Consider the following 27,459-nt stretch of genomic DNA (forward strand, 5'->3'; position numbering starts at 1 on the left):
ACCCTTAAATAATTTTATATCATTTATGTAACTTAACAAATTAATTTAGAAAAACAAATGAACTTAACGAAACTAAAAAGAGTAAAATGCAAATATATTCTCTAATTAAATTATTAAGTTAAATTATATATTATCTAACTAAATTAAAAGAGTAAAATGCAAATATATTTCGCTAAATAAATTATTTTAGCATGTTGGTTGAGAGTTTACCTATGATCCTGGAGGTCATGGGTTCGAATCACATGGATGAGGTGGGTTGAGTGTTTTTTTATCTTTAATGTAATTTTCTTTTATTTAATGTAAGTGCATTGCGCATAACTTTTTTTCTTTTAAAAAAATTTATTTTTACATCACTTATATAAAATTAACTAAACTAATAATTAATACAAAAAATTAACTTAAACATATCTTAGAAAGAAGGGGACAGGTTGCAAAATGCAATCCTTATCCTTTTAAAGTGAGAAGTATGCTCCATTCTCTCCCTTTTAGGAGAACACCATTACAGCGCCTGATGCACCGTAATGATGAGACTCTGTTTAAAGATTATCTTTGCGTAAAGTTTGCCACCATTACGATGCACTTAACGCTGTTATAGTGACAAACTTTAAGCCGGATTGAGAAACAACCCCTTTTGCAAAATTATTTCTCAATCCGACCCGTTTTATGTCAGTAAATTCAAATTTATCATAACTTATTTATCAATTTTTTTTTATCAAATTCTGTTTATCACCTATATCAGTTGTCAATAAAAATGACAAAAAGAAATTAAAACTCAAATGCAGTCCTTTGGAGATAGCAATTCAGAAGGGACCCACATCTTTTTCTGTTTTTCATGGAAATGGGAAGACATAAGGCACAATAGCTGAGAATGAAGGCAACGCATTATCCATATCTACACACGCGACACACCTTGCTTCATGCCTTTCTGCCGCGCGTCGCCCTATGTTTCTTCCTTTCTCCTGAAGAGTCGCTGAATTCAACGATTCTCTCAAAGCCAAGACTTGCAAAGTTAGTTTTCTATCGGTTGAGAGTGACTGAAAAATCATAAATTGGTCCTCCAACCAAACAATATACAGTAAAACTTCTATAAATTAATAATGTTGGGACCACGAAATTTTATTAATTTATAGAGATATTAATTAATCGATAAATTAATAATTATTAATTTATAGAATGATTTTAAGTTTTTTTAAATTACTAATTGTTTCAATAGCAATTTGTTTCAAACATTGCAAAATTCGTATAGAAGATGAATATGTGACAACAAATTTAGAGTAAGCAATCATTGAATAAGAAATTCATGAACTTGAGGGAATGATTGGTTAGCTTGGTTACTGCAATCAAATGAATGTTCAATCAAATACATATTGGATTATCCAGGTGAAAACAATGAATACTCACAAGTCCAAAGTTTAGAACAAATTGTGTCGAGCGTTATGCACTGGAACTTTTGAAACCAGCCACAAGAAAGGAAACAATTATAACATCATCCACTCTTTACAATTTTTTGTTACAATTTGACAAGGATACACCGGAACTTTTGAATGCAGTGAGAATAGTTAGAGATGAAATTCAACTAGATTTAAATTTCAAGAAAAAACAAAATACTGTAGATTCATATGTTTGCTAAATTATCCTAAGTATGTATATCTATATATATTTCGCATATGTATTTGAGAAATTATTAATTTATAGAGGTAATAATACAATGTATTTATAAAGGGTTGTTCCAGACAATTATTATTTTATTAATTTATTAAAATTGACCATTTTTTGAACTGGCCCAAGTCGGGATCAGAAGAAATTATTATTTTAAAGAGTTTATTAATTTATCGAGTATTAATTTATAGAGGTTTTACTGTAGATGTTTTGGCTTTTAAGAGCATCTCTAATGGAATGTTTGGGTGGGTGTTTGGAAGAGTGTCTTCCATTGAAATAATCAAAGTTAGTTTTTTTTATGGTAATGTTGCCATTTTTTGGCACTCCTTTAACATCCATACTTTACGATTAAAAAAAATGATTTTAGTTATCTACTATTAATATATTTTTATTAATAGTAGATAACTAAAATCATTTTTTAGCTTCCCTAGGCTAATTCCTAGGTAGTTTGTTGTTATTCGTTTTTCTTTTCCTTTTCTACCAAAAAAAAATTAATATATTTTTATAACAATATTTATAATTAAAATAAATTATATATAAAATAATGATTTGTGAGATTATAATAATAACTTTTAGAGTTATTTAACATTGAAGTATTTTTTAAATTTTTTGTCCTTTTTAAAATGATATGAATAAAAAAAATATTTTAAAATGATGCATTAAGTTTACCATTTATTCCGATAATTTATCCTATTAAATAGATGAACCGTCTCGTCTAAGGTATTGTTTGGATGGAGGTTATTTAAAGTAAGGTAAGGTAAGTGTGTGGAGGTTATTTTGTTTGTTTTGAAGTGTAATTGAAAAGTAAGGTAAGTGAGGGTAAATGAAGGTGAATTTTCTTTTATTTTCCATACACCCCGATTTGGGCGTGAAGTAAGATGAAATAAAAAAAAATCCAAGAGTGCCTTCATCCCAACATAAGAGCCAACTAACTATTTTTTAGAGAATAAAAGGGTTTTCTTTCTATGCTTTTTTTTTATTCCACTTCTTTTTCTTGGTCCATCTACGCCAACTTGAATTGAAGATAATTTTATAATTTAGTTGACAACATTTGGTTCATAAAATGGCTGAAATTTTATAATTTTTTATAACATCAATTTTTTAAGCAAAATGAAGATAATTTTGTAATTTTTGTTAAATGGCTGAAACTATTCTCTATGGGGCAAGTAAGATGAATAATAGTGTGGATTTAGTTTTTCCATATTTAAGTAAAATTAGTATATAATAATTTAATTAACTTTAGAATTTATTGATTAGTTAATAGAGAAATAGAAATAGAAATTATAATTAAGACTAAGGATATATGAGTAATTTTATATATAACCTTATCATACTTTACCTTCAAACCAAACACAATTACATTATTTAACCATCATTTACCTTACCTTCCATCTAAACACAATAAGTTATTTTTTAAAGGGTGAAGTACATAAATATCATAATTAAATACAAAATTACAACTAAGTCATATCACCAAATTTAATTCTTAATATGTTATTATTCTCTGTATATTATGATTTTACACTATGATTTAAAAATTCTAGACTCCAATTCATAAATCATAAACTCTACAAAATATATTATAGACTTATAATTTATAAATTCTAATCTTTAAAGTATATTAAAAGTATTGATTTTACTTCTTACCAAAAAAAAAGTATTGATTTTACTAGTTTGATATAATCCAAAATTATGACTTGACATAGTTGTAAATAATTTTTAGAAGATGAATTTTATTGTAATTTTCCCTTTTTTAAACCTCACTTACTTTAATTAACTCCAATCCAAACAAGCCCTAAAGCGGAGGCCCCAAAATGGCCCATTTTGATGGGCTACAATCATATCCATCCGATATCACCATTTGCTCTTTTAGTTTACAGCCTTTGGATCGACCAATCACAAATTAGGAATTTACTATTAATTTCGTTTCCGAAATCCATTTTCCCGCTTCTTTAGTCTCGAGGGATTTTTGTCCCCAAAATTCAAATCAATGAAACCTCTCCGTTTCCAGAAACTTGTTCACATAGAAGCCATCCTCTTTCTTTAGGTTCCATTTTCAAATTTTTTATCAACTCATCTGCCGATTCTTGGGTTTCTACACTCGGAAGCCCTTCATAACCTTGTTCATCTGTGACTCTTACTTTTTAGTATTCCATTGGATCCTGCTCCTGTTGTTTCCTTTACATTTTGTGCAATTATAGCCTTTCTAGTGTTCCTTGAGCTCCGGGAACTCTTGAAGTGTTAGTGAATTGAAAAGTTTCTTCGCCTACATTTCAGACAATTAGACTTGCTAGGGTTTTAGAGTCGGTGCAGTTGATTTGTTCTTATCAATTTGGGGAAGAATGCACATTAAGGAGATATGTCTTGAGGGGTTCAAATCATATGCGACTAGGACGGTGGTCCAGGGTTTCGATCCCTTCTTTAATGCCATCACAGGATTGAACGGATCAGGCAAATCAAACATTCTCGATTCCATTTGCTTTGTGCTGGGTATTACCAATTTGCAGCAGGTTCGTGCTGCGAATCTCCAGGAGCTAGTGTACAAGCAAGGGCAAGCTGGCATTACTAAGGCTACTGTGTCTGTCGTGTTTGATAACTCTGATAGGAGTAGGAGCCCCCTTGGTTATGAGGATCACCAGGAGATCACCGTAACAAGACAGGTTAGTTAAATTCTTAGTGGAATTGCTCAATTTTCCAAGCATGAAGTCCAATTGCTGTCCCTTTTTAGGAAAAGACCAGCCGCAAGGCTTAAACCTTGTGTATTTTATTGCGTGTCACTTTATGTGTTAGAAACGTTGGAAATTTTAGTTTTGGTTCCAGTTTTGTCTTTTGTGTTGGTAGCTCTTTTATTTCTTAATTTTATGGAGTGTTAATATTGACAACCACTTTCTTCTGTTTATTTTCCTTTTTCCTCCCTCGCTTAGTAGATTTACCTCTCACCATCTGCTTCAATTACTACATTTAGTGATTAGTTCAGGGCCTAATTGAAGTTGATTGGAGAAACGTGTATACTATGGACATAATCACTCAAGGCACTATTGTTTTAATTTTTTCAATTGGACTTGATGGTTTTGTGATTTTCATACTTTTATCAAACTATATGATGAAAAATTTCCTTATTAGCTTCATGCTTCTTTGAAGTTAATTCCAAGTTTAGCTATTTTTCTTATGGGGAAACTGAATTTGTTAAAGTATACTTCTTTACTTTGCAGATTGTGGTTGGTGGAAGGAACAAGTATCTCATCAATGGAAAGCTCGCCCAGCCCAGTCAAGTCCAAAACCTTTTCCATTCTGTTCAGCTGAATGTTAATAACCCACACTTTCTCATTATGCAAGGACGCATCACAAAAGTCTTAAATATGAAGCCCCCTGAGATATTGTCCATGCTAGAAGAGGCTGCTGGGACTAGAATGTATGAGACAAAGAAAGATGCTGCACTGAAAACTCTTGAGAAGAAGCAGAGTAAGGTAGATGAGATTAATAAACTTCTTGACCACGAAATCCTTCCTGCCTTGGAGAAGTTGAGGAAGGAAAGAATGCAATATATGCAGTGGTCCAATGGCAATGCTGAACTAGATCGACTAAGAAGATTTTGCATTGCTTATGAATATGTTCAAGCAGAGAAGATTAGAGACACTGCAGTTGGTGAGGTGGATCAATTAAAGGCCAAAATTTCTGAGATGGATGATAATACAGAAAGGACACAGGTGAAGATACAGGAAATCGAAGCTAACGTATCAAAATTGACTGCTGAGAGAGAAGCTAAAATGGACGGGGAAGTGAAAACTTTGTCAGATAAAGTACACGTGCTCTCTCAAGACCTTGTGCGTGAATTATCTGTCTTGAATAACAAGGAAGACACTTTAAGGAGTGAAAATGAGAATGCCGAAAAGGTGACTAGGAAATTCTTGTTAACATGACATTTCTTAATATTTGCTTTCTAATTTCATTTGGTTGCACAAATTTTTTACATCAAGTTTTATTCTCCTAAATCAGCCCGTTGCCTTTCTCTATTTTCCATGTCACTTTTGATATTACATTCAGGTTGCATGTTTTCACGTACAGATTGTCTATAGTATCGAAGACTTGAAGAAGTCTGTGGAAGAGAGGGCCGCAGCTGTTAAGAAGTCTGAAGAAGGAGCAGCGGATCTCAAGAAGAGAGCTGAGGAGCTCTCTAAGAATTTAGAAGAGCACGAGAAAGATTACCAAGTAAGAAGTGCATGCTGATTTTGTTCACTTTACTCTATAGACGTTGATGTGTTCTTGCATCGATTTCTAAAGAAATAGTTAGTTACAACAAACAGGGTGTCTTAGCTGGAAAGAGCAGTGGAAATGAGGAAAAATGCCTAGAAGATCAATTAGCTGAAGCTAAAGTTGCTGTTGGGAAAGCAGAAACAGAATTGAAACAGTTAACAACAAAAATCAGCCATGGAGAAAAAGAACTGAAAGAGAAAAAACATCAGTTAATGTCAAAGCGCGAGGAAGCTGTTTCTGTGGAGAATGAACTTAATGCTAGAAGTAAAGATGTTGAAAATGTTAAATCGGCATTGGAATCTCTTCCATACACAGAAGGCCAGATGGAAGCTCTGCAAAAGGTTTGCAATCTCCTCTTTTGTGGTGTTTTTCTCCTGCACCTGTGGAGGCTACCAATTCGTTTCTTTTTTAAATGTTTATTCAAACCAAAATTTTGTTCAGGACCGTTCATCTGAAATGGAGTTGGTGCAGAAGTTGAAAGACAAAATACGGGATCTTACTGCACAGTTATCAAATGTTCAGTTCAATTACCGTGATCCTGTGAAAAATTTTGACAGATCAAAAGTTAAAGGTGTGGTAGCTAAACTTATTAAAGTAAAGGATAGCTCTACAATGACTGCATTAGAGGTCAGTAGTGCAAGCATAATCCACTTGGTCCAATAGCATTTTCATATTGGGGAGGGGAGGTTCTTATTCTATGTTAACTTACAGGTTACTGCTGGTGGCAAGTTATATAATGTTGTGGTGGACACTGAAAGTACTGGAAAGCAGCTTCTTCAAAATGGTGATCTTCGAAGAAGAGTAACAATTATTCCTTTGAACAAAATCCAAACCCATTCTGTACCTCAACGAGTTCAGCAGGCTGCAAGTAGACTGGTCAGTCACTTTGACCTTGTTTCTTTAAGTTAATGTCAGGTAGCTCGTTTCCTCTTTGCTTGATTTTTGCAGTGTATTCCAGGTTGGCAAGGGGAATGCAGAATTGGCGCTTTCTTTAGTTGGTTATGCTGATGATATAAGGGTAAGCTATCCCTTTTGTAAAAACAGAGAGCATTTTCTATCCCTAGGCATTCTGATTTATTCTTCACTGTGAGTGACTGAGTGGTGATATACAAAATTCTTGGGGTCTTGGCCAGCCAAGTATACATTTTGGTAAACGTTTGGAGCAAAGTGTAAACTCAGGATTAGGTTCTTAAGAAAGGAAAATCATTGGTTTTATCTCTTGTTATTTATCCACACTACCCAAGCACATGCATACTTTTCTTTAGTTGCAAGAATGTCTACAATTATCTCCCTTATTATGATACTGGTTGTACACTTTTTTTAGTTCATTTGTTTGTCAGAATCTGATTATTTTTGCCATTTCTACTGCAGAGTGCTATGCAATATGTTTTCGGTTCAACTTTTGTTTGCAAAACAACTGATGCTGCAAAGGAGGTAAGTCAATTTTGGCGTAGTATTCTTTCCTAGTGCTTTATTTGAATATCAAAGTCAATGAGGGAGCTCACTGATATTTACAGTAACCAGCATTGTTCTATTTCTTTTCTTCTGGATCAGTTTCTCATATCTAATATCAATCGAGTTATACTATGTGCTTGTACGTAGTTACTAGGATATATTAACTTGCTGACAAGTATAAAATTGTTTTGTGCCTCAATGTGTGCTCTGAAAATTTTCTCTGTTGGCTGTCCAATAGATTGCTTTTAATCGTGAAATCCGGACTCCCAGTGTCACTCTTGAAGGTGATATATTTCAACCAAGTGGTCTATTGACTGGTGGAAGTCGCAAGTAAGCCTCTTGAATGGTCATGGATTCATGTGACTTTATGTTTTTTTTTTTCCCTTGGTTAGTTTTGTTTACTGCTCAAATTTCAATTTTAAGTGCATTCCTTGCTCTTTCAAGTAAAAGTAAGCTTTGTAGTTTAAGCTTGCATGAAAAGCACTTTCAAATTTTGGAAGTAGATATGGTTTAAATTTTAAAATAACCTTTTTTTTCGTTTTTGGGTACAGAGGTGGTGGTGAGTTGTTAAGGCGACTTCATGAATTGTCGGATGCTGAATCTGACCTTTTACTGCATGGAAGAAGACTGTCTGAAATTGAAGCAAAGGTATGCCTTTAACATGTTATTCTCTATCATTTATAAAGAGAGTAGTAGTCAATTTCTTGTGATTATCATGATATTTTCTAATTGACATCGTAATGACGAATTTTCAGTCTGTGGTTGCATATCTTGTTTGTTAGAAGCAAGCAGTCATATCATTGATATTAATCAAAGATGCATACTAGGCCTTTATTTTTTAATCAATGCCTTTTGTTTTTTCTGGTTTAAATATGATGAACAAACTTCACTGTTATATATAATTTTGTGAAGAATTTACACAGACATTGGTGCTAAGTATCCATCTGTGTTAAGAACCGAGTTCGGTGTTGTTAACTGAAAAGAAAAAAAACTGGGTGGTTGGATTTTTACTGAATAGTCTACCTCTTATTTATTACCATAGGTGAAATTGGACAGGTAATTTTTTTTTGTTGGCTCATTGTCCATGGTTCATGTCATAAGATGTGGCTAAGTTTTACGCTGGCCGCCACAAACCTACCGCAACCCTCCTCCTTTGTCCGGGCTTGGGACCGGCTGTAAATGCCACCAAGTGACCCTCACAGGCGGAGTTAGGAGGACTGAAGAGTGGCAAAGGGATGTAGTGGTGAGGGGTAGGGGAAGACCTAAGCAAACTTGGAGGAGGGTGATCGAGAGTGATATGAGTTTATTGGGGATTGCGGAAAATATGGTAGTGGATAGGAAAGAGTGGAGGGAGAGAATTTGTGTCGCTGACACGACTTGATTTCACGGTTTTATATGATGGTTCATGTTAGCCGACCCCGAATCATTTCGGGACTAAGGCTTTGTTGTTGTTGTTGTTGTTGGCTCATTGTCCATCAGTATCACAAGCTTTTCAATTTCTGTGTTCTCCTGCCTGGAAATCTGACAAAATATGAAATTCCAATTACTTGTTGTTCATAAAATTGTTAGGAAGAGATTTATTCTTTTTGTACTTTTATTTCTTAAGTGGTTACAATTAATTGAATATTGTTATGTGTTTCTTTTTCATTTTTTTAAATCTGTCTGCCTCTTGTCCTTTATTTCTTGGATGCCTTTCATCTCAGTTTAGGAGCTATTTTTATGTAAATACTAGTTACGGTTTCTAATGCTTTTAGGTGCATATTGCAGTTACTATAGGCTTATGATGATCTCAATTATGGTTTGTTGTCTTCACATCTTGAAATTTCAGATTACTGAGCTTCTGCCTCTTCACAAGAAGTTCTTGGACCTTATGAAGCAGTTAGAACTGAAACAGTATGATCTGTCATTATTCCAGGGCAGGGCTCAGCAAAATGAGCATCATAAGGTTTCTGCCTATTTCCTTTTTTATGTTGCAGTTTTATCCTTCTAATTTGAAGAGATCAACTTTAATGCTTCTACCAATTTTCTTCCTTGATATCTTTCGTTTCTTTAATTTTGGTTGTGATAGCTTGGTGAATTGGTAAAGAAGATTGAGCTGGAGCTTGAAGAATCAAACTCTTCAATCAAAGAAAAGCAAATATTCTATGATGAATGTGTTAGTATGGTATCAACACTTGAGAAATCAATCAAAGACCAAGACAAGAATCGAGAAGGCAGGCTTAAAGACTTGGAGAAAAAAATTAAGGCCATAAAAGCTAAACTGCAGTTAGCTTCAAAGGATCTGAAGGTATTTTTAGTATTTAAGCTGTCAGAGATGTTTTTGATATAGTCAGTAATTTCTTCAAGCGAAGTCCTACCATAAAAAGTGCTAAGGAGTTCTAGCCTGGACTACGCATCAATCTGATATAGTATTTAATCTAGTCTCAATTTGATAAATGGGTTGCCTAGGACTCAAACATGGAACTAATTGGATAAAGTGGAAAGTTTTCCTTGTTAAGAAATCAGAGAAAAATTTGTCTCCACGTTGTGCTTGCGCTTTTCTTCATTGCACATGGCTTTTACTTAACACTATAGAATTAAGGAATTTTTATCCCATTTTGCAAATCACTCATCTTTTAAATGAAGTTCGTTTGTCTCATCATCTTTGCCTTCCCTCAGCATCACAAAGATTTATAAACATTTACTTTCAAAGATTAGAGGGTGAACTTAAATTGTTGCCACTATGTATCATCAAGAAGTTTCTTCCAACTATTCCTATTAATATCATAATATGGAAATTTAATAGTTGAAAACACAATGTTTCACAAACGGTTCTGCAAAATTCCTTAGTGACCCACGTTGGGGTTGCTTAACAATCTGGCATTATTAAGTGGATAAAAATAGTTGGCGCCTCTTATTTTTAAGAATGCTTCTGAGTAAAAAGCGCTAACCTTCTAGAGCAGCCCAAGAAAGGAAAGAGGAAAGGGCAACTAGATATCACTAGAACAACTTTCTCCAACTTCAACTTTAATCCTATATATGCTGTCTTTGTTAATTATATGATTGATTTCCTAATTAGATCTTTAATCCCTTATTCCATTCTTTTTTTTCTGTTTCAAAATATAGGGGCATGAAAATGAAAGAGAAAGACTTATTATGGAGCAGGAAGCTGTCACGAAAGAACAAGCTTCTTTGGAAAGTCAATTAGTTTCCGTGAAAAAGCAAATCGACCATCTCAGTCTGGAATTAGAAAAACAAAAGACGAAGGTAACCTTTGATAAAAAAACAGTTTAGGCAATATCGTTAATAAAGAAGTTATCTAAAATGTGTCCCTTGTTCAGATTGCTACTGTACGCAATAATCATGATCAAGCTCAATCTGATCTCAATTTGCTTCGTCAAAAGATGAAGGAGTGTGATTCTCAAATTAGTAGCATTTTGAAGGAACAGAAGAAACTTCAACATGAAGTTAGTGAGACCAAACTTGCGAGGAAGAAGTTAGAAAATGAGGTAATTGTGCTTGTGGTTTTATATGCATATTGTCCAACTTGAGACATTAAAACATGCAGTTCTATTGCTTGAATAGGTAAAAAGAATGGAAATGGAACAGAAAGATTGCTCTATGAAGGTGGACAAGTTGCTTGAAAAGCATGCTTGGATTGCTACTGAGAAGCAGCTATTTGGAAGAGGCGGAACAGATTATGATTTTATGTCCCGTGATCCTCTTAAAGCAAGGGAAGAGCTTGAGAAATTGCAAGCTGACCAATCAGGGTATGTGGTGATGAAAACTTTTTTAAGTATTCTAATTGTTGTTATTTTACCTGCTATCAACATGTTTAGTTTATCCACAATTTTGCTTCTTAAACTGAAATTGTTATTAAACATTCAATTTTGTTCTTCTTTCTAACTATTATTTCAGTCCTGACACCCGGGCCTTTTTTTCATTTTTTCCTGCGGTATTCTTTTACTTACGTGAAGCCTTGAGAAAAGGGTGAACAAGAAGGTTATGGCAATGTTTGAGAAAGCAGAAGATGAATACAATGATCTAATGTCCAAGAAAAACATTATTGAGGTAATTTTCCATGGTTATGCATGGAATATTGTACCTTAGCTTCTTTATACTTAGTCCTAATTATTTGGTTGTTAAAGGCGTGTCTAAGGCTCCAGGGTGCACAAGGCACTAGGCCGAGCGCCTTAACATCACCCAAAGCCGCTCGCTGTTGTCAAGATGCGCCTTTGTGTGCCTGACCATGGTTAGAAGAGGCGCACCTATATGTTACATGGGCTTTTTTAAGGTTTTTGTTAAGGATTTTTTTAGGGTTTTAATCTCCACTATTGGATTAGACACATTAGTGTCCAAAATAAACAACAAAAAATGAAAGACTTTGAAGAGATGCAGATACACAACTGGAATTTGTAGATGAGGATCAGGTCCTTGAAGAAGATTTTGATGACGTTGGAGATGAGGAGAGTGATGAATTTGGAGACTTTTGATGAGAAGTTGCTATTAGTCAACCTATGATTTACTATTTAGTTGAAGACTTGAAGTTTAAACTATAGGATTTACTACATGTTAGAATTTATGATTAAGAGTATTTTTATGATTTAGTATTTATCGCATTTTGATTTTAAAATTTATCATTTCTTGTATTTTAAATATTATCATTTATGGTTTTATATATTTTATTCTTGTAGTGCGTTTTGTGTCATTAAGGCGTGCGCCTGAGCCTTACGCCTTAGTGCGCATGTGTCTTTAATAATTACGATTATTTGTTTAACCAGAATGACAAGTCGAAAATTAAGAAAGTGATTGAAGAGCTTGATGAGAAAAAGAAGGAAACGCTCAAAGTTACATGGGTGAAAGTTAACAGGTCCTTTTCTTTCTTTCTTGACATATGCTGGATTTTTGCTGCTCTACTTTATGTTTTTGAAATAATAATTAATATTCTTCATGCTCATGATGGATATTCTGATTATCCACAAATCTTGAGTGAAATTACCCTTATATAGAAATTCATCTCTGCAGTGACTTTGGATCCATCTTTTCTACTCTATTGCCTGGAACCATGGCAAAGCTAGATCCTCCAGAAGGATGCAGTTTCCTGGATGGTCTGGAAGTTCGTGTTGCATTCGGAGGTGTTTGGAAACAGTCTCTATCAGAACTGAGTGGAGGTCAACGATCTCTGCTTGCCCTCTCTCTAATATTGGCTTTACTTCTTTTCAAGCCTGCACCGCTCTATATCCTTGATGAGGTATTTTCACACAAAGAAATAGGAAAATATAGTTTATTGACGATCTTTCTCCAGCAAAGAAAACAGTGAGAAACTAAAATCAATATACCTTCAGATGGATTTGTATATGATCTAATTCTCGTGATGCTTGACAGGTTGATGCTGCCCTTGATTTAAGTCACACGCAAAACATTGGGAGGATGATCAAAGCTCACTTCCCCCATTCCCAGGTCTAGTGATTTCCTTTTTAGTGCATTAAATGATAGGGGAAATGAATGAAAAATAATATATGAATACTGAAGTGAATTAATTTGAGTGATGATGTGAGATAGCACAAATCCATTCTTGAAGTTTTGTTTATACTTTGGCAATAATATACCTTGATATTTGTCTTATACTTGTTTCTTTTGGATTTTGCCTTATAGTTTATTGTGGTTTCACTGAAAGAAGGCATGTTCAACAATGCAAACGTTCTTTTCCGGACCAAATTTGTGGACGGCGTTTCAACTGTTCTGAGGACTGTTGCCAAACAGAATAAATGATAGCTGTTATATCATCACGTCTACTGATTTTGGTTTTGTTGGTAAGTTTTCATTTTCATTCGTATTTCTGATGCAGTTATAATAGTAGTTACTAATCTCTGAAGGGCTCTCTGCTGCCTAGTTTTTCTTTTTATAGTTATTAGTATACAACTGGTTTCTTGTTTCTTAAATCCATAATTTTAATAAAGTAGTTAGTTTTTTCAATTCAATATTCTCCGGCAATTTTTCCGATTTATAGGCTACACAGCGAGAAGCTAAGTAACTCATGCATGAATCGCACGTTTCCATTTCTAATCACTTGAAATATGGTTTTGCAGATTATTTATTGTACATATTATCAACTGAAAGACTTGGGATTTCTACACTGAAGCAAAAGCTGAGATTCAGAAGTTATTTGTTCTGGTGTATCAAGTATTAATCGTGTTATATTAATGTGTAAATGCATGTTAATCTGCAGAAATTTCACAAACCATGTGAATGTGACAGATGCATGAAGACATGAAACTCTGGACAGTCAAGTTAGTTTATTCTATATGATGAATAATGATGAGTTTGTGACAAATTTGGTGGATTCAGGCAAGTTGAATCCGAAAAGGCATGCGACGTCTGTAGGTTTATTTCATTCATCATATGCTCTTATTAGATTAATATAAAGACTGTTATTTAGCCTCATGTATCAAAATGGTTACTTAAGAAGATCTATAATATTGCAATATTATGCATTTGGGTATTTTTGTGAGAGCTAGACTCTTGAATTTGGGTATTAACAATTAAGAGCTCTTAATTTAAGAGCTGTACCAATTTTCTATTATTCTTAACCAATTAGTAACATATAAAAAAAAAAACACATGTTCACATGTGAAATTTTAACCTATGTATGCACGTATCTCTGATATGTTATTGCAGAGTGGCAATATGACGCTTAAGTGAAGTGGAAATAATTTCATGACCGTGTAAAATATAATTTTAGTTATGGGTAAATTTATCCAATTTGCAAACATTAAGAGTGTAATTGTACCATTTATGATGTTAGCACTAAATGATTTGGATATAGTATTGATGTTAAGGGTAAACTTTAACATTCAGGTATTTTTGCACCTTATCTATATACTTAACATAATATGATTTTTAGGAATTGAAATTAGATATGGTATGGTTTAAACAAGCTTGAAATGCAGGAAATGAAGTATCATATGATCTCAAACACAATATTTACGACAGTTCGACTAATTATACCTATATCCATAGAAGATGAGCAATATTTATTTGAACGACCAAAACCAATTAAGAGAATTTATGAAACTCACACTCAACAACTTAAAAAAAAAATTATTCGCTACATCTCTCACCGCGAACTTCCAAAATCAAATCCACATCTATTTAAAGATGAAGAGACGAAACAGTAAAATTGGCAACTTTAGTCCAAAATTTCCAATTAAATCCCTCTTTCCTCTAATTTCTTTCAATTTATATTGTCCTGCCATGTCTTTTCTCCATGTATTTAAATGTCCATTTACAGTTGGCCCCAAAACGATGTCGCATAGTAAGGCTAGTTTAGAGTTTTCTCACCCCAGTATATCTCTCCATTCCTGCGTAGGAACCACGTCTTTCATATTTCCTTCTTCTCCTAATCTCTCTCTTCATTTTTCTCTTGAGGAAATTAGATGTAAAATCAGTTTTGGATTTTTTATTATCCTTTTATTTTTGGATTTGAAAAAGAGAAGTTAAAAAACAATTTCACGTTAAAACCAAGCCTTTTTTTTGTTTTTAAATATGCTAAACCACTTTTAATTTTCAAATATTTGAGATTTTAAGAATTTTTTTTATAAATATGAGATAGTGGTAAATACTTAAACTAATTATGACTAATATGTAACTTACCCTTTTCTCAACACCTCTCTTTTCATTTCTCTCCCTCAAATCATGTAATCCTAGCTTGAAAACTTTGGCATCGGTCTGGCATCGTCAGTCAAATGCTTCCTAACTTATTCCAGCTTCGAAGAAATTAGGTTTTTATTCTGGCATGGATTTCCAGGTATATCCTGTTGTTTATGATTTTCCTTCTCTAATGTGGATATGGATAAGCTTTTTGTCCTCTCTTTCTAAAGGTATAGCTACACTATGAAACATATGTGTGAGTTTTCCGGATCCTCCATTTCTTATGGTTTGATTTTGATTTGGGTTTTTTTGAAGACCTCATTCTAATTTTTTCTTTTTTTCTCTAATGAACTTTGAAGTTGACTTCTATAAGAAGTAGTTTAAAATTCAAAAGGAAGATTAGAGGATTGATAGTTGAGAAGCACTCACATCTCATCGTTCTTAGCTTAGTGTATATCTCACATTCTCTCTGACTCCACCTTTTATGTTTCTTTTTCCAATTCTGACAGTGATTTTCTTTATTTGTTTATATGTTAATTTCTAGGGGTGGACAAAAAACTCGGACAAATCGATAAATTGAACTGGAAAATGTGGTTAACCGAACCGGCGGTTTTGTTATAGGGTTGAAAAATATGCTGGGTTCGGTTTCGATTTCGGTTTCAGTTTAAAGTGTATAAAAACCACGGTTAACGGTTAACTGAATCGTTTAATATATATATTTAAAAAATATATAATATATTTAATTACTTTATAAGTACATACAAAATCTATATATAATATAAAACAGTAACGATGGAGCTGAGGTGTCACTCCCTCCTTTTTTACTGATAAAAAATATAATATAAAATATAATATATTAATTTGAGTTATATTATTATATTTATTTATAAAAAGATTATTTTATCTGTACTATATCTAAGAGTTCTACAGAATTTAAATTAATCCCTAAAATCTCTCTAATTCTCTGCATATCTATATCTAAAAGTTCTACATAATTTAAATTAATCCCTAAAATCTCTCTAATTTTCTGTATATCTATATCTAAAAGTTCTGCATAATTTAAATTAATCCCTAAAATCCCTCTAATTCTCTGCGTATTTATATTCTATATATAATATAAAACAGTAACGATGGAGCTGAGGTGTCACTTCCTCATTTTTTACTAATAAAAATTATAATAAAAAATATAATATATTAACTTTAGTTATATTATTATATTTATTTATAAAAAGATTATTTTATCCGTACTATATCTAAGAGTTCTACAGAATTTAAATTAATCTCTAAAATCTCTCTAATTCTCTGCATATCTATATCTAAAAGTTCTACATAATTTAAATTAGTCCCTAAAATCTCTCTATTTCTTTGCATATCTATATATAATATAAAACAGTAACGATGGAGCTGAGGTGTTACTTCCTCCTTTTTTATATCATTAATTGTAATTATTAATTATATTTTTGTTAAGATTTATATATTAAGATGAATCCGTGCATCGCACGGGTATAAAACTAGTACATATATAAAATAGAAATCTATATATAATATAAAACAGTAACGATGAAGCTGAGGTGTTACTTCCTCCTTTTTTATATCATTAATTGTAATTATTAATTATATTTTTGTTAAGATTTATATATTAAGATGAATCCGTGCATCGCACGGGTATAAAACTAGTACATATATAAAATAGAAAATATATAGTTTGTAAATACTAATATTAAATACTTATCTATTGTTTTCTGTTTGTGTAATCAAAACTAACCTAAAATCTAAAAATTAAAATAAGCAGCACAAAATTAAAAACCCTTTCTCTCATCAGCAGCACAAAATTAAAAAGCATCGTTTTCTTTTCTCTTCAGCAGCACCGCCGCGGTACACAGCACCTTCATCTTTTCTTTGTAGCAGCACCGCGGAACGCAGCAGCTTCCGTTCTCGCATCGTGGGACGCAGCAGCTTCTGATCTCCTCACACCGTCGTTACTCATTCCGTCTCGCACCGCCGTCGTCCCTATCTCGCACCACCATCTTCTCGCACGCTGTCGTTTCCATCTCCTCACACCGTCGTTACTCATTCCGTCTCGCACCGCCGTCGTTCCGATCTCTCACCGCGGTCGTTGATTAAGGTAAGTTGTTGATGTATGGGTTTTCTATCATTCTTTGTCTTTTCGTTAAATATCTGGTTTGAAGAGTTTGCAGAGTTTGAGGAACCCGTTTAATTCAACAATGAAAATTATTAAGTACTTCCTTTTTAACATAGCAGACTGTGTAAAATGAAATTTTTTGCATTGTAGAAAATGCTAACATATAAACTGATGGGAAATGGGTTGAAATATATTAGAGGGGAAAACTTGGAAACTGTAGACTGTATTTTCATGAGTTGTGGACTTTAGACTTAATATGTTAAACAAGATAATCATTAGATACTTGTGGATTTTAGATTTAATATGTTAATTTTGTGGTTCATTTATATTAATTTAAGAACAATCCAATGAGGAACTAAACCTTCCTGACATGTGAAGAACACATTTAATTATGTGCTTTGTGGTTGTCATATCTTTAATCATATTCCAGCATGTAATCTATGGTTATTTTTAATTAAATTCCTAAATTTTCAAGTTGAGTTTGTTGAATCAGAAGCTAGCCAATTGATATGGCTTAACATGCCATATGTTGCTTATATTATGTTCCAGCAGTTGTGCTTTGAAATTGGGTTTAGATTTTGTTAGGCAATGCTGTATTGCAGTAATCAGTATGTTGTTTTCGTTTATTAGTCTCATTATCTGGAAGTTTGGCCGAATTTTGTGGCATATTTGTGAACTTCATTACCTAATGTCTTCAAATGAACAATATTTGTTCCCTGATTTCCAATTGTTTTTCAGCATACTAAGTCAATGTCTTTTCTCTGTTTAGTCTACTTTTGCTCAATGTCTTTTTTACGTTTAGTCTACTGATCCAAAAATTTTTCTACATCTAGCACGGAACAATGATGAAACTAAAACAGATGGTACTCCAAGCACTCCTTTAAACATGGGAAGTCTTGAGAGAACTATTCTGCAAGAAAATTTATTAGAATTATACAACACACAGCCATGGCTTCTTTTTTGTAAGAAGATTTATGATTAGATTCAATTGGAATGAGTTGTTGAGTTGGTTTTTCTTCAATCTGTATTGTTTCACTTTTTTTTTTTTTATCCCCCTTTCAATTGAAAGATAATTGTTGGCATACTAGAAACAAACTTCGGTTGGAAACAAAAAGTTTTGGCCTAATTATTTTTTTATCATACTACAATTGTTGGTTTTAGATTAGTTTTTGCTTCTTTTTTCCTCTCTTTTCAATTCAAAGATTGTTAGAGTTATGCTATGTTAATTTCCATGTCGTTAACTACTGATTATTGAGTTGTTAGTTTAATTACTGATGTATTCTCTGGCTTAGTGTATATCTCTCATTCTCTCTGACTCCATCTCTTATGTTTCTTTTTTCAATTCTGACAGTGATTTTCTTCATTTGTTTATATGTTAATTTCTGCAAGAATTTATCCCCTCTTTCAATTGAAAGATAATTGTTGACATACAGTGTATTGTTAATTAGTCATTAGTAGAAACAAACTTTGGTTGGAAACAAAAAGTTTTGACCTAATTGTTTTTTATACTACAATTGTTGGTTTTAGATTAGTTTTTGCTTTTTTTTTTCCTCTCTTTTTAATTCAAAGATTGTTATTGAGTTATGGTATGTTAATTTCCATGTCGTTAATTACTAATTATTGAGTTGTTAGTTTAATTACTGATATATTCTCTGAAGCTCAGTAAATTGTATCTTTGCAGATTTTGAATGAAATCAACTCGTGATTTGACATCATCTGGAATGCTAATCTTGAAAATTAGCAGACATATATAAAGCTATACTTGGTGTATTACCTTGTGTCAAAGCTTTTGCTGTGTGAACTAATTTACTTGGAAAAACTCTACAGGTTCATATTTATTTATTTACTTACAATTAACTGAAGATTGTTAACTAAAAGTGTCATATTGTTGTTTTGGAATTTAGAAGTAGAAAGACTTTGTAGATATAATCAGCTCCCTTCAATCCAAATGTTTTTAACAAATAATGTTTATTTTTTAATTTATGAATTATAAAACCGATGCTAATATATTATTATTTATTTAAAAAAATTGATTTTAAATTTACTGATGGAATTTTCCGTCAAAATAAGTATCCTGACGGGTACATTTTCGTGTAAAGTAACGGCAACAATTTTGACGGTTCTAATGTCAAATAAAATGTCAGAATGTTTTCTTGTAGTGGTATATGTATAATTCAATACATAAGGAATGATTTATTTTTATATATTGACAGGAGAATAAAGAATTGTTAAACATCAGTGAGTGTCCTTTGAGTGTAGTTCAACTCTTAGACGCTTCTTCTAAGGTAAACTTTATTATTTAGTTATTTTATTTTATTTATGAAAAAATAGCTGTATTCGATTTCTCTGTCTGAGGTAAGACTAATGTTGGTGATTTTTCTGTTGAAAAGAATAAGAAGTCTAAAGGTAAAATGGAAGCTCCTGTTCCTGCAGTAAGTAGAGTCAATGTTTCAGGCAACCTTTCAGATTACTGTGTTGGAATTCCATATGATAAGTCTTCAGGAAGCTATGTACCACAAGATGAAAAAGACAAAATGATCCTGAACCTATGTGATCGAGTGGACACACTGCAAAATGAAAAGCAAAGTTGGATTGATTGGGCCAATCGAAAAGTTATGGAGGCTGTAACTAGGCTCAACAAAGACAAGAATGAGCTTAAAGCATTAAGGCAGGAGAATTAAGAGGCAGAGCCATTACAAAGAGAGAAGGATAATGCCATGAAAAGGCTATATGTGGAGTGGACATCCGAAAAAATCTTGTTGGAGGAGGAGCTAATGACTCAGAATCAGAAGATAGTTGAACTGCAACAAGAATTGTCAAAAGCAAAAAAGGTTTAAAACCAAATTCAGGTATTTTTCTTTTCTTAAAATGAATGGCCTAATCCTAATCCTAGAAAGAAGTATTACTAGTTTAATGTTCATTATGATTTATGTTGGAATATGCCGGCCAAACTGAAAGAGGAGATAGCCGAGAAGGAAGAATTGCTTAAACAAGTAGCCTCCTTGAACGATGAACGACAACAGCTTGAAGCCGCGTTAACAGCCAGAGGATGAAATGATGAAAGAAAAAGCAGAAGATGATGTGAAAAAATATGAGGAGATCATCAAAGTGTTGGACAAAGAAGTATCCTTACTGAAGTTGAAGTCAAAGGGTTCAAGAATAGCTGATCTTAAAAGAGTCATGGATGGAGTTATGGAGTGATAGGAAGCCAAAATGCAAAGAAAAGAAAAATGATATACAAGTTTCATTTGTATTTATAGACTCGTAGATCCAATCTTTAAATTTGCAATTTGATGTAAATTTTTTTGGATTTGGCTAGCAAGCCTGCAAGTTTTTCCTTCCACCTAATTTATAGATTTAATTTTAACATGATTACTATCTGATAACCTAGATTTAATCAGTTTAACCATAAAATCATTAAACCACGCGCATTAAGTCTCATATTTTTTAAGGCTCCAAATTTTATAAATCAAAATAGATTTAGAATTCATTAAAAAAAACCTAACACATAAATAACTCAATATAATAACTTATTATTTTACAAATATGTTAAAATTTATCTAGTTACTATAAATTATTTAGCACTTTAACTTTCTAGAATTTTTATAATAATTATTACCATTTATTAAAAGTTATGGACATGACATGATTTATCAGCCTCTTTATTTTCTCTTTCATATCCGTTTATAACAATATTAGCATTTTCATGTTTTTACTATATAATATATAATAGTGTATACGTATATATTATAATAATAATTAAAACTTATCTTTCTAAAAAAACAAAATCTACTACCATTCAATAATATTACAATTGTTTCAAAGAAAGATATAATCCAAATATTATTATTAAAAAATAATAAGAAAAATTATAAAAATAATATAATATTTCCAATTATCAATCATAAAATCAATAAATAATGTTATACATCATGCAAAATGTGCGGGTCTTCTACTAGTTTATATATATAATAAAAACACGGTCATAAGTACTACACGTATTTTTACTATATACTAGACATGATTATATACATATATATATCATAATAATTAAAAATTATCTATTACAATTAAATAATATCACGATAAGCAATGATCCAAATATTATTGTTAAGAATAATAAAAAAATTATAAAAATAATATAATATTTCAAATTAGCAATCGTAAAATTAATAAATAATATTATACATCGCGCACATATTTTCTACTAGTAAATAATATTTTAAGTAATTTTAATTTTTAAACTTTTGATTTTTATGTCATTTAAATGTGATGTATGGATGTTTAAAAAGAGAAAATTATAAAAATGATGGTTTAGGAAATGAAAATATAATAATGATACATTTTGAGTAGAGGTGGAAAATTCGAGTATTGTGCGTATTATCTCATATATATGTTCAATATGGTCATATATGATATAAATTCAAGAAAAACGAATTTTGTGTCAATCGTGTCGTGTAAATCGGGTTGTCTCTATAAATCGTGTTTTAGTGTCAAAAATTGTCACCTCTAATTTTGAGGATTTCAATCTATTTACTATTTACTTTTTATGTTAGTAAATAATAAAATTAAATGATTTTTATGTCAAATTTTAAAAGTTAAGTGGCTGTAATTTTAGTAAGAAAAAAATTAAGTAAGCATGCTTGTAATTTATGCAACAAAATATATGCAATTACTTTTTTTTTTTTCAATTACGCTTATATTAAATGAGAAAGAAACTCTTACCCCGTTTCCTTTCATAAGTAGAATTTTAACCACTAAATCAACAACTTCATGTAAAAAAAGACATTTATCATTTGAAGAAAAACAAATATAAGGTTTTAATGGACAAGAATACTAATTAATTGTATTATAATAAATAAAAAAATAGAACTAAATAAAAAAAATAACATATAAAGTTAATAGGAAAAGAATATAATATGGTTAATTTACTTGTGACGTTTATTTGTAAACGTTAAACCTATATTGGTGCTATTTTGTATGTGGGGCCTAAATTGATACTATATTGTAAACGTTAAGCCTAAATTGATATTATATTGTAAACGTTAAGCTTATATTGGTGTTATTTTGAACGTTGAGCCTAAATCGGTACTTTTTCAAAAACCTTAAGTCTATTTTGGTACCTTATCCCCTATTTTAATAACAGCTAATCAATCAGGGTAGAAGTAATATAAATAATATGTTAAGTAATTTTATTTTAAACGTGATGTAGTTAGAAGAGAAAATTAATGCTTTTAAAATGATGAAATTTTAAAATTGATGATTTGGAAAATAAAAATATAATAATGATAAATTTCGGAAAAATTTACAAAACTAGGTGCTTGGACAGGTTTATATTATCTAAAATACTCTTAGATTTTTCAACTTTTTATTTCTCAAACTTTCTAAATCATTAAATACGACCTTCACTTCCCAATTTAAATTGGACTTCTTTCCCAACAGAAAGACTTAACTTCCTCTCTACGTGAATCGTTGTTATTTGAGGAATTACCAAATTGTAAACTTCTTCGCTTATGATAATCGAATAAGAGAAAAAGACAATATATGTGATAAATCAACAGAGAGAAGTGCAAAACTTATTCATTTCCTAATTTACTCGTCACACTTGCCATTGCCATGTGGACAATTTGAGAGAGGAGAAATGCTAACCTTACAGAAATCAAAATCCATTTTTACTCTTTTCTTTTCATAATATCAGTTTCTTCACTTTTTTTCATACATAATTTGTTCGTAAATTATCATTTAGCTTTGGAAATCACCAAATGTGAACGTAATTTATATGTGATATAGCTTCACAAATCATAAAATACGAAACAAAATCATAAAATGAGAAACAAATATAGCTTCGGAAATCATAAAATGTGAAACAAAATTATAAAATGAGAAAAAAATATAGCTTCGCAAATCATAAAATGAGAAGCAAAATCGTAAATTGCGAAGTATCGCAGATTAACTCAGAACTAATTACTTTGATTTCTAAACCAATAAATCACACAAATACAATCCAAATGAGTTTGGAAATCATCATTATATCTATTAATATAAGGCTTAATACATTGCCATCTCCCTGAACTTGTCTAAAATAGTAGATTGGCTTCCTGAACTTTGCAAGTGTCTCACTAATTCCCTAAACTTGCTTATTTCGTACCACCGGCTTCCTAAACTTGTCCATGAAAGTAGATTAGCTCCCTAAACTTGCTTATTCTGTAACAACTAAATACAAAAACTTATATAACCTAAATTGTAAAAATACGTCTTCATCTATTCAAGAGGTAATTTTTTCAATTCTCCTACCTTTCAACCTATTATAAGAGTTAGTGTTGCAGGTTTAAGACATTGAATGGATTAGGATCGAGAGTTAGTATTATGGTTTTTGTATTTAGTTGTTACAAAATAAGCAAGTTTGGGGAGTTGGTGAGACACTTACAAAGTTCAGGGAGCTAATCTATTTTTATGGACAAGTTTAGGGAGCTGGTGATACAAAATAAGCAAGTTTAAGGAGCTAGTGAGACACTTGCAAAGTTTAGGGAGTCAATCTACTATTTTGGACAAGTTCAGAGAGCTAGTGATGTATTAGGCCTTAACATAACACTAACCTAATACAAAACATTCAATTCATGCTAAATCATACAATTAAATAACAATGAGAAAGTGAGGGATTTGTGCGAATCAAGGTATTTTGAGAGACAGTCTAGTTTGGTAGTATATATTTAAATGAATGTAAAAATATAAATGAGCATCTATCTTGAGCCATTTTTGTAAATTTCTCTAAATTTTGAGGTTTTCAATCTATTTACTATTTGTTTTCAAAAGAAGTCATGATTTTCATGTGAGATTTAGAAGTTGAGTGGCTGAAATGTTAGTACAAGAACAAAATTAAGTGACCATGCTTGTAATTTACCCAACAAAATATACACAGTTAAATCCGTCGCTGCTCTCTCCTCCACAACCGTCAACCGGTACTGACTCACCTCCTTCCGACGTGACCCTCCCCTCCCCTCCTCTCCGACGCCCTCTTCCTTTTTCTCCTCTCCCTCTCTTTCCCCTCCTTCTCCGTCACCGCCTCTCTCTCTCCCTCTCTCTCACTGCTCAAGTCCGGCATCGTCCACCATGGGCGTGCTGTTGCGGCACCAATGTCGTCCACCAAGGTTGGGTTTATTTAAGCAATTTCATTCAATTCCATCTTTGGGTCTTAATTTCAGCTTATTATAATTAAATGAGCATACTTTTTTGGGTTGCTTGTAGTTGATTCTTAGCAATTGTTAATTGGTTATAAACTGGTTCTGGTTGATTTGGTAGTTATATTGTGTTCTGCAGAACTTCAGAGTCTTTTATCCTTGTTTGTGAGTGATATGCTTATTATGTTTATAGGTTTTCTAAATGTAATGCTCATGTGTGTTGTTGTGTGTCTTGTCTAGTTTTATGTAATTTCTCTTAATTTAGGCGTCTGAACCAGGAAGCTAAAAGAATTGCTTGAGAGATAATCATGGACATCTTATCTAGCTTCTTTTCAGGTGCATAAAATTACCTTAGGATATGAAGTTGAACTCTATTTTGCGAGATGCCTAAAATTCATCCAGATTGATGGCAATAGTCTTCCTATGCACTAATGCTAAAAGGAGCAGAATTTACAGCTCAATTGGGAAAAATGCTGAAGTCTTTGCCCAGACCCCCTGTCGCCCTTTTTCATCAATGTTCCTCAGAAATTATAGTATTATCAATGTGAAAGACGATGGATCAAAATTTGAGACTGAATGGGAAAAATTACTCAAACCATTTGATCTCAAAGAGCTTCGAAATTCTTTTAATCGAATTACCCCATTTCAACTTTGTAAATTGCTTGAATTGCCACTTGATGTATCCACATCAATGGAGATATTCCAATGGGCTGGTTCCCAGAAAGGATATTGTCATACATATGAGGCATACTATCTGTTAATGGATAAGCTTGGGGCAGCCAAAGAGTTCAAAGTTATAGATAAATTGTTATTGCAGATGAAAGAGGAAGATATTGTTTTTAGAGAGTCCCTCTTCATATGTATTATGAAGTACTATGGGAAAGCTAATTTGCCTGGCCAAGCCACTAGGTTGTTATTGGATATGAAAGGGGAGTTTTCATGTGAACCAACGTTTAAGTCGTATAATGCTGCGTTGGATATATTAGTCACTGGCAATTGTCCTAGTGTTGCATCCAATATTTTCTATGACATGTTGAGTAGGGGTGTTTCACCTGATGTTTACACATTTGGACTTGTGATGAAGGCACTTTGCATGGTTAATGAAGTTGATAATGCTTGCTCGCTGCTTAGAGACATGACCAAATATGGATGTGTGCCAAATTCGGTGGTTTACCAAACTCTTATACATGCACTTTCTAAGCGGGAAAGGGTAACTGATGCAATGAAACTTTTGGAAGAAATGTTTCTGATGGGTTGCATGCCTGATGTAGATACCTTCAATGATGTTGTCCATGGGTTGTGCAGGCTCAACCGGATTCACGAGGGGGCAAAATTGGTTGACCGAATGCTTCTCCGGGGTTTAACCCCTAACGATATGACTTATGGAGTTCTAATGCATGGGTTGTGTAAAATGGGACAAGTTGATGAAGCTCGGGCACTGTTGGACAAAATCCCCGTTCCTAATACTGTGCACTTCAATATCATGATTAATGGGCTTGTAAAGAGTGGACGTCTTGATGAAGCCAAGACTTTTCTGTATAATATTATGTCAAATTATGGATGTAAGCCTGATATTTTCACATTTAGCACACTGATACACGGGCTCTGCAAGAAAGGGCAAATGGGTTCGGCTTTTGAATTGATTAACGAGATGTCTGCCAATGGTTGTGAGCCGAATGTAACAACATTTACTGTTTTGCTTGATGGGTTCTGCAAGAAGGGTCAATTAGAGGAAGCTGGTTGGGTTTTAGATGAAATGTCAGCCAAGGGACTCGTGCTCAATATTGTCGGATACAATTCCCTGATATGTGCTTTATGCAAGGCGGAGATGATTCATGAAGCTCTGAACATGCTTCGTGAAATGGCAAGCAAAGGATGTAAGCCGGACATTTTTACTTTTAATACTCTAATATTCGGTATGTGCAACGTAGATAATATCGACAGTGCCTTGAGATTGTACCGAGATATGTTATTAGATGGTGTTATTGCCAACACCGTAACTTACAACACACTAATTCAGGCTTTTCTCAGGAGAGGTGAGATACCAGAAGCACTTAAACTCGTAAACGATATGGTGTTTAGAGGATGCCCTCTTGATGAAATCACTTACAATGCCCTAATAAAAGCATTCTGCAAATCCGGGGCCATTGAGAAAGCACTGGGATTGTTTGAAGAAATGATGAGGAAGGATCTAGTACCGAGTAATATCTCATGTAATATAATTATCAATGGCTTGTGTAAAGTTGGGAAAGTACATAGTGGAATTGAGCTTCTGAGGGATATGATTCACCGAGGTTTGGCGCCTGACATTGTCACATACAACAGCCTCATTAATGGTTTGTGCAAGACAGGACAGCGCCGAGAGGCTCTCAATCTCTTCGAAAAACTGCAGGTTGAAGGGATAAAACCTGATGTGATTACTTATAATACTTTAATTTGTTGCAGTTGCAGAGAGGGAATGCTTGATGATGCTTGTTTACTGCTGCATAGAGGTATCCAAAATGATTTTGTGCCGAATGAGGTGACGTGGCGAGTCTTGGTTAGAAACTTTGTTAAAGAATTTAGCAATAACAATCAAAACGTTGTTCTCTTCTGACTGGAAACCGACGGTAATCATCTACTTGGTGCCCGCATTTTTCGCTCATGTTATTGTTGTTCATCATTGTCTTAGTTTTCTCAGTGTATAGAGAGAAAGCAGCAATTACTGCTGCCACATACTGGAACAGCTTAGGTGCGGACACGGTGCTTTCTGGGGGCGGAGACAAATATGTAAGATTGTTGTAGCTATATAGGTTGAAGCGGATAGGAATTTTTATACTTTCAAATAGTTGAATATAAGAGTTTGATTTCAATGTTAATACAACTACGGGGCATGCATGAACTTGTTTAAATTGAAAGAAAGAAAGAAAGAAAGAAAGATGGTCTAATAAAAGCAGACCAAAATCTGTGAACATAAATACCAAATCCATTAAATCTGTAGTGGCGGATCTAGGGTAGCGGTGAGTTTTCCTTAGTCTGATGAGGTGGCTTAGTCCAGAGATAGCTTGTACTAGGATGTTTGTTTTTGCGTTTCAGAGTAGCTTTTAGTTTTTTACTCAAATCATAAACCTTTTGCTTTATGAGGCACCAGTTCCCAACTTT

General features: G+C 32.8%; 1 protein-coding gene, 1 long non-coding RNA gene and 1 pseudogene across 3 annotated transcripts; all 3 read left to right on the forward strand.

The window, feature by feature from the left end:
* Nucleotides 1-3,597: 3,597 nt before the first annotated feature.
* LOC136226751 (structural maintenance of chromosomes protein 2-1) lies at nt 3,598-13,841 on the forward strand. Its single transcript, XM_066015405.1, has 21 exons — nt 3,598-4,319; nt 4,872-5,552; nt 5,725-5,868; nt 5,964-6,254; nt 6,355-6,540; nt 6,625-6,789; nt 6,872-6,931; nt 7,285-7,347; nt 7,607-7,698; nt 7,920-8,016; nt 9,197-9,313; nt 9,437-9,655; nt 10,474-10,614; nt 10,689-10,856; nt 10,933-11,117; nt 11,325-11,418; nt 12,129-12,217; nt 12,373-12,598; nt 12,733-12,807; nt 13,003-13,160; nt 13,437-13,841. The coding sequence occupies exons 1-20, from the start codon at nt 4,002-4,004 to the stop codon at nt 13,117-13,119; spliced, it is 3,528 nt and encodes a 1,175-aa protein (XP_065871477.1). The 5' UTR covers nt 3,598-4,001; the 3' UTR covers nt 13,120-13,160; nt 13,437-13,841.
* Nucleotides 13,842-16,791: 2,950 nt separating this feature from the next.
* Nucleotides 16,792-20,493, forward strand: LOC136226890 (uncharacterized). 2 transcript variants are annotated; one of them, XR_010687913.1, is made up of 5 exons: nt 16,792-17,122; nt 18,822-18,967; nt 19,354-19,425; nt 19,531-19,989; nt 20,099-20,493. It is a non-coding gene; the product is annotated as an uncharacterized lncRNA (long non-coding RNA). The 2 variants fall into 2 exon arrangements; XR_010687904.1 differs by having other exon boundaries at nt 19,531-20,493.
* Nucleotides 20,494-24,037: 3,544 nt separating this feature from the next.
* LOC136226758 (pentatricopeptide repeat-containing protein At5g64320, mitochondrial-like) lies at nt 24,038-27,409 on the forward strand (annotated as a pseudogene).
* The last annotated feature ends 50 nt before the right edge of the window (nt 27,410-27,459 follow it).

This window comes from Euphorbia lathyris, chromosome 1 (assembly GCF_963576675.1).
Source record: "Euphorbia lathyris chromosome 1, ddEupLath1.1, whole genome shotgun sequence".
NCBI classification, from domain to species: domain Eukaryota; kingdom Viridiplantae; phylum Streptophyta; class Magnoliopsida; order Malpighiales; family Euphorbiaceae; genus Euphorbia; species Euphorbia lathyris.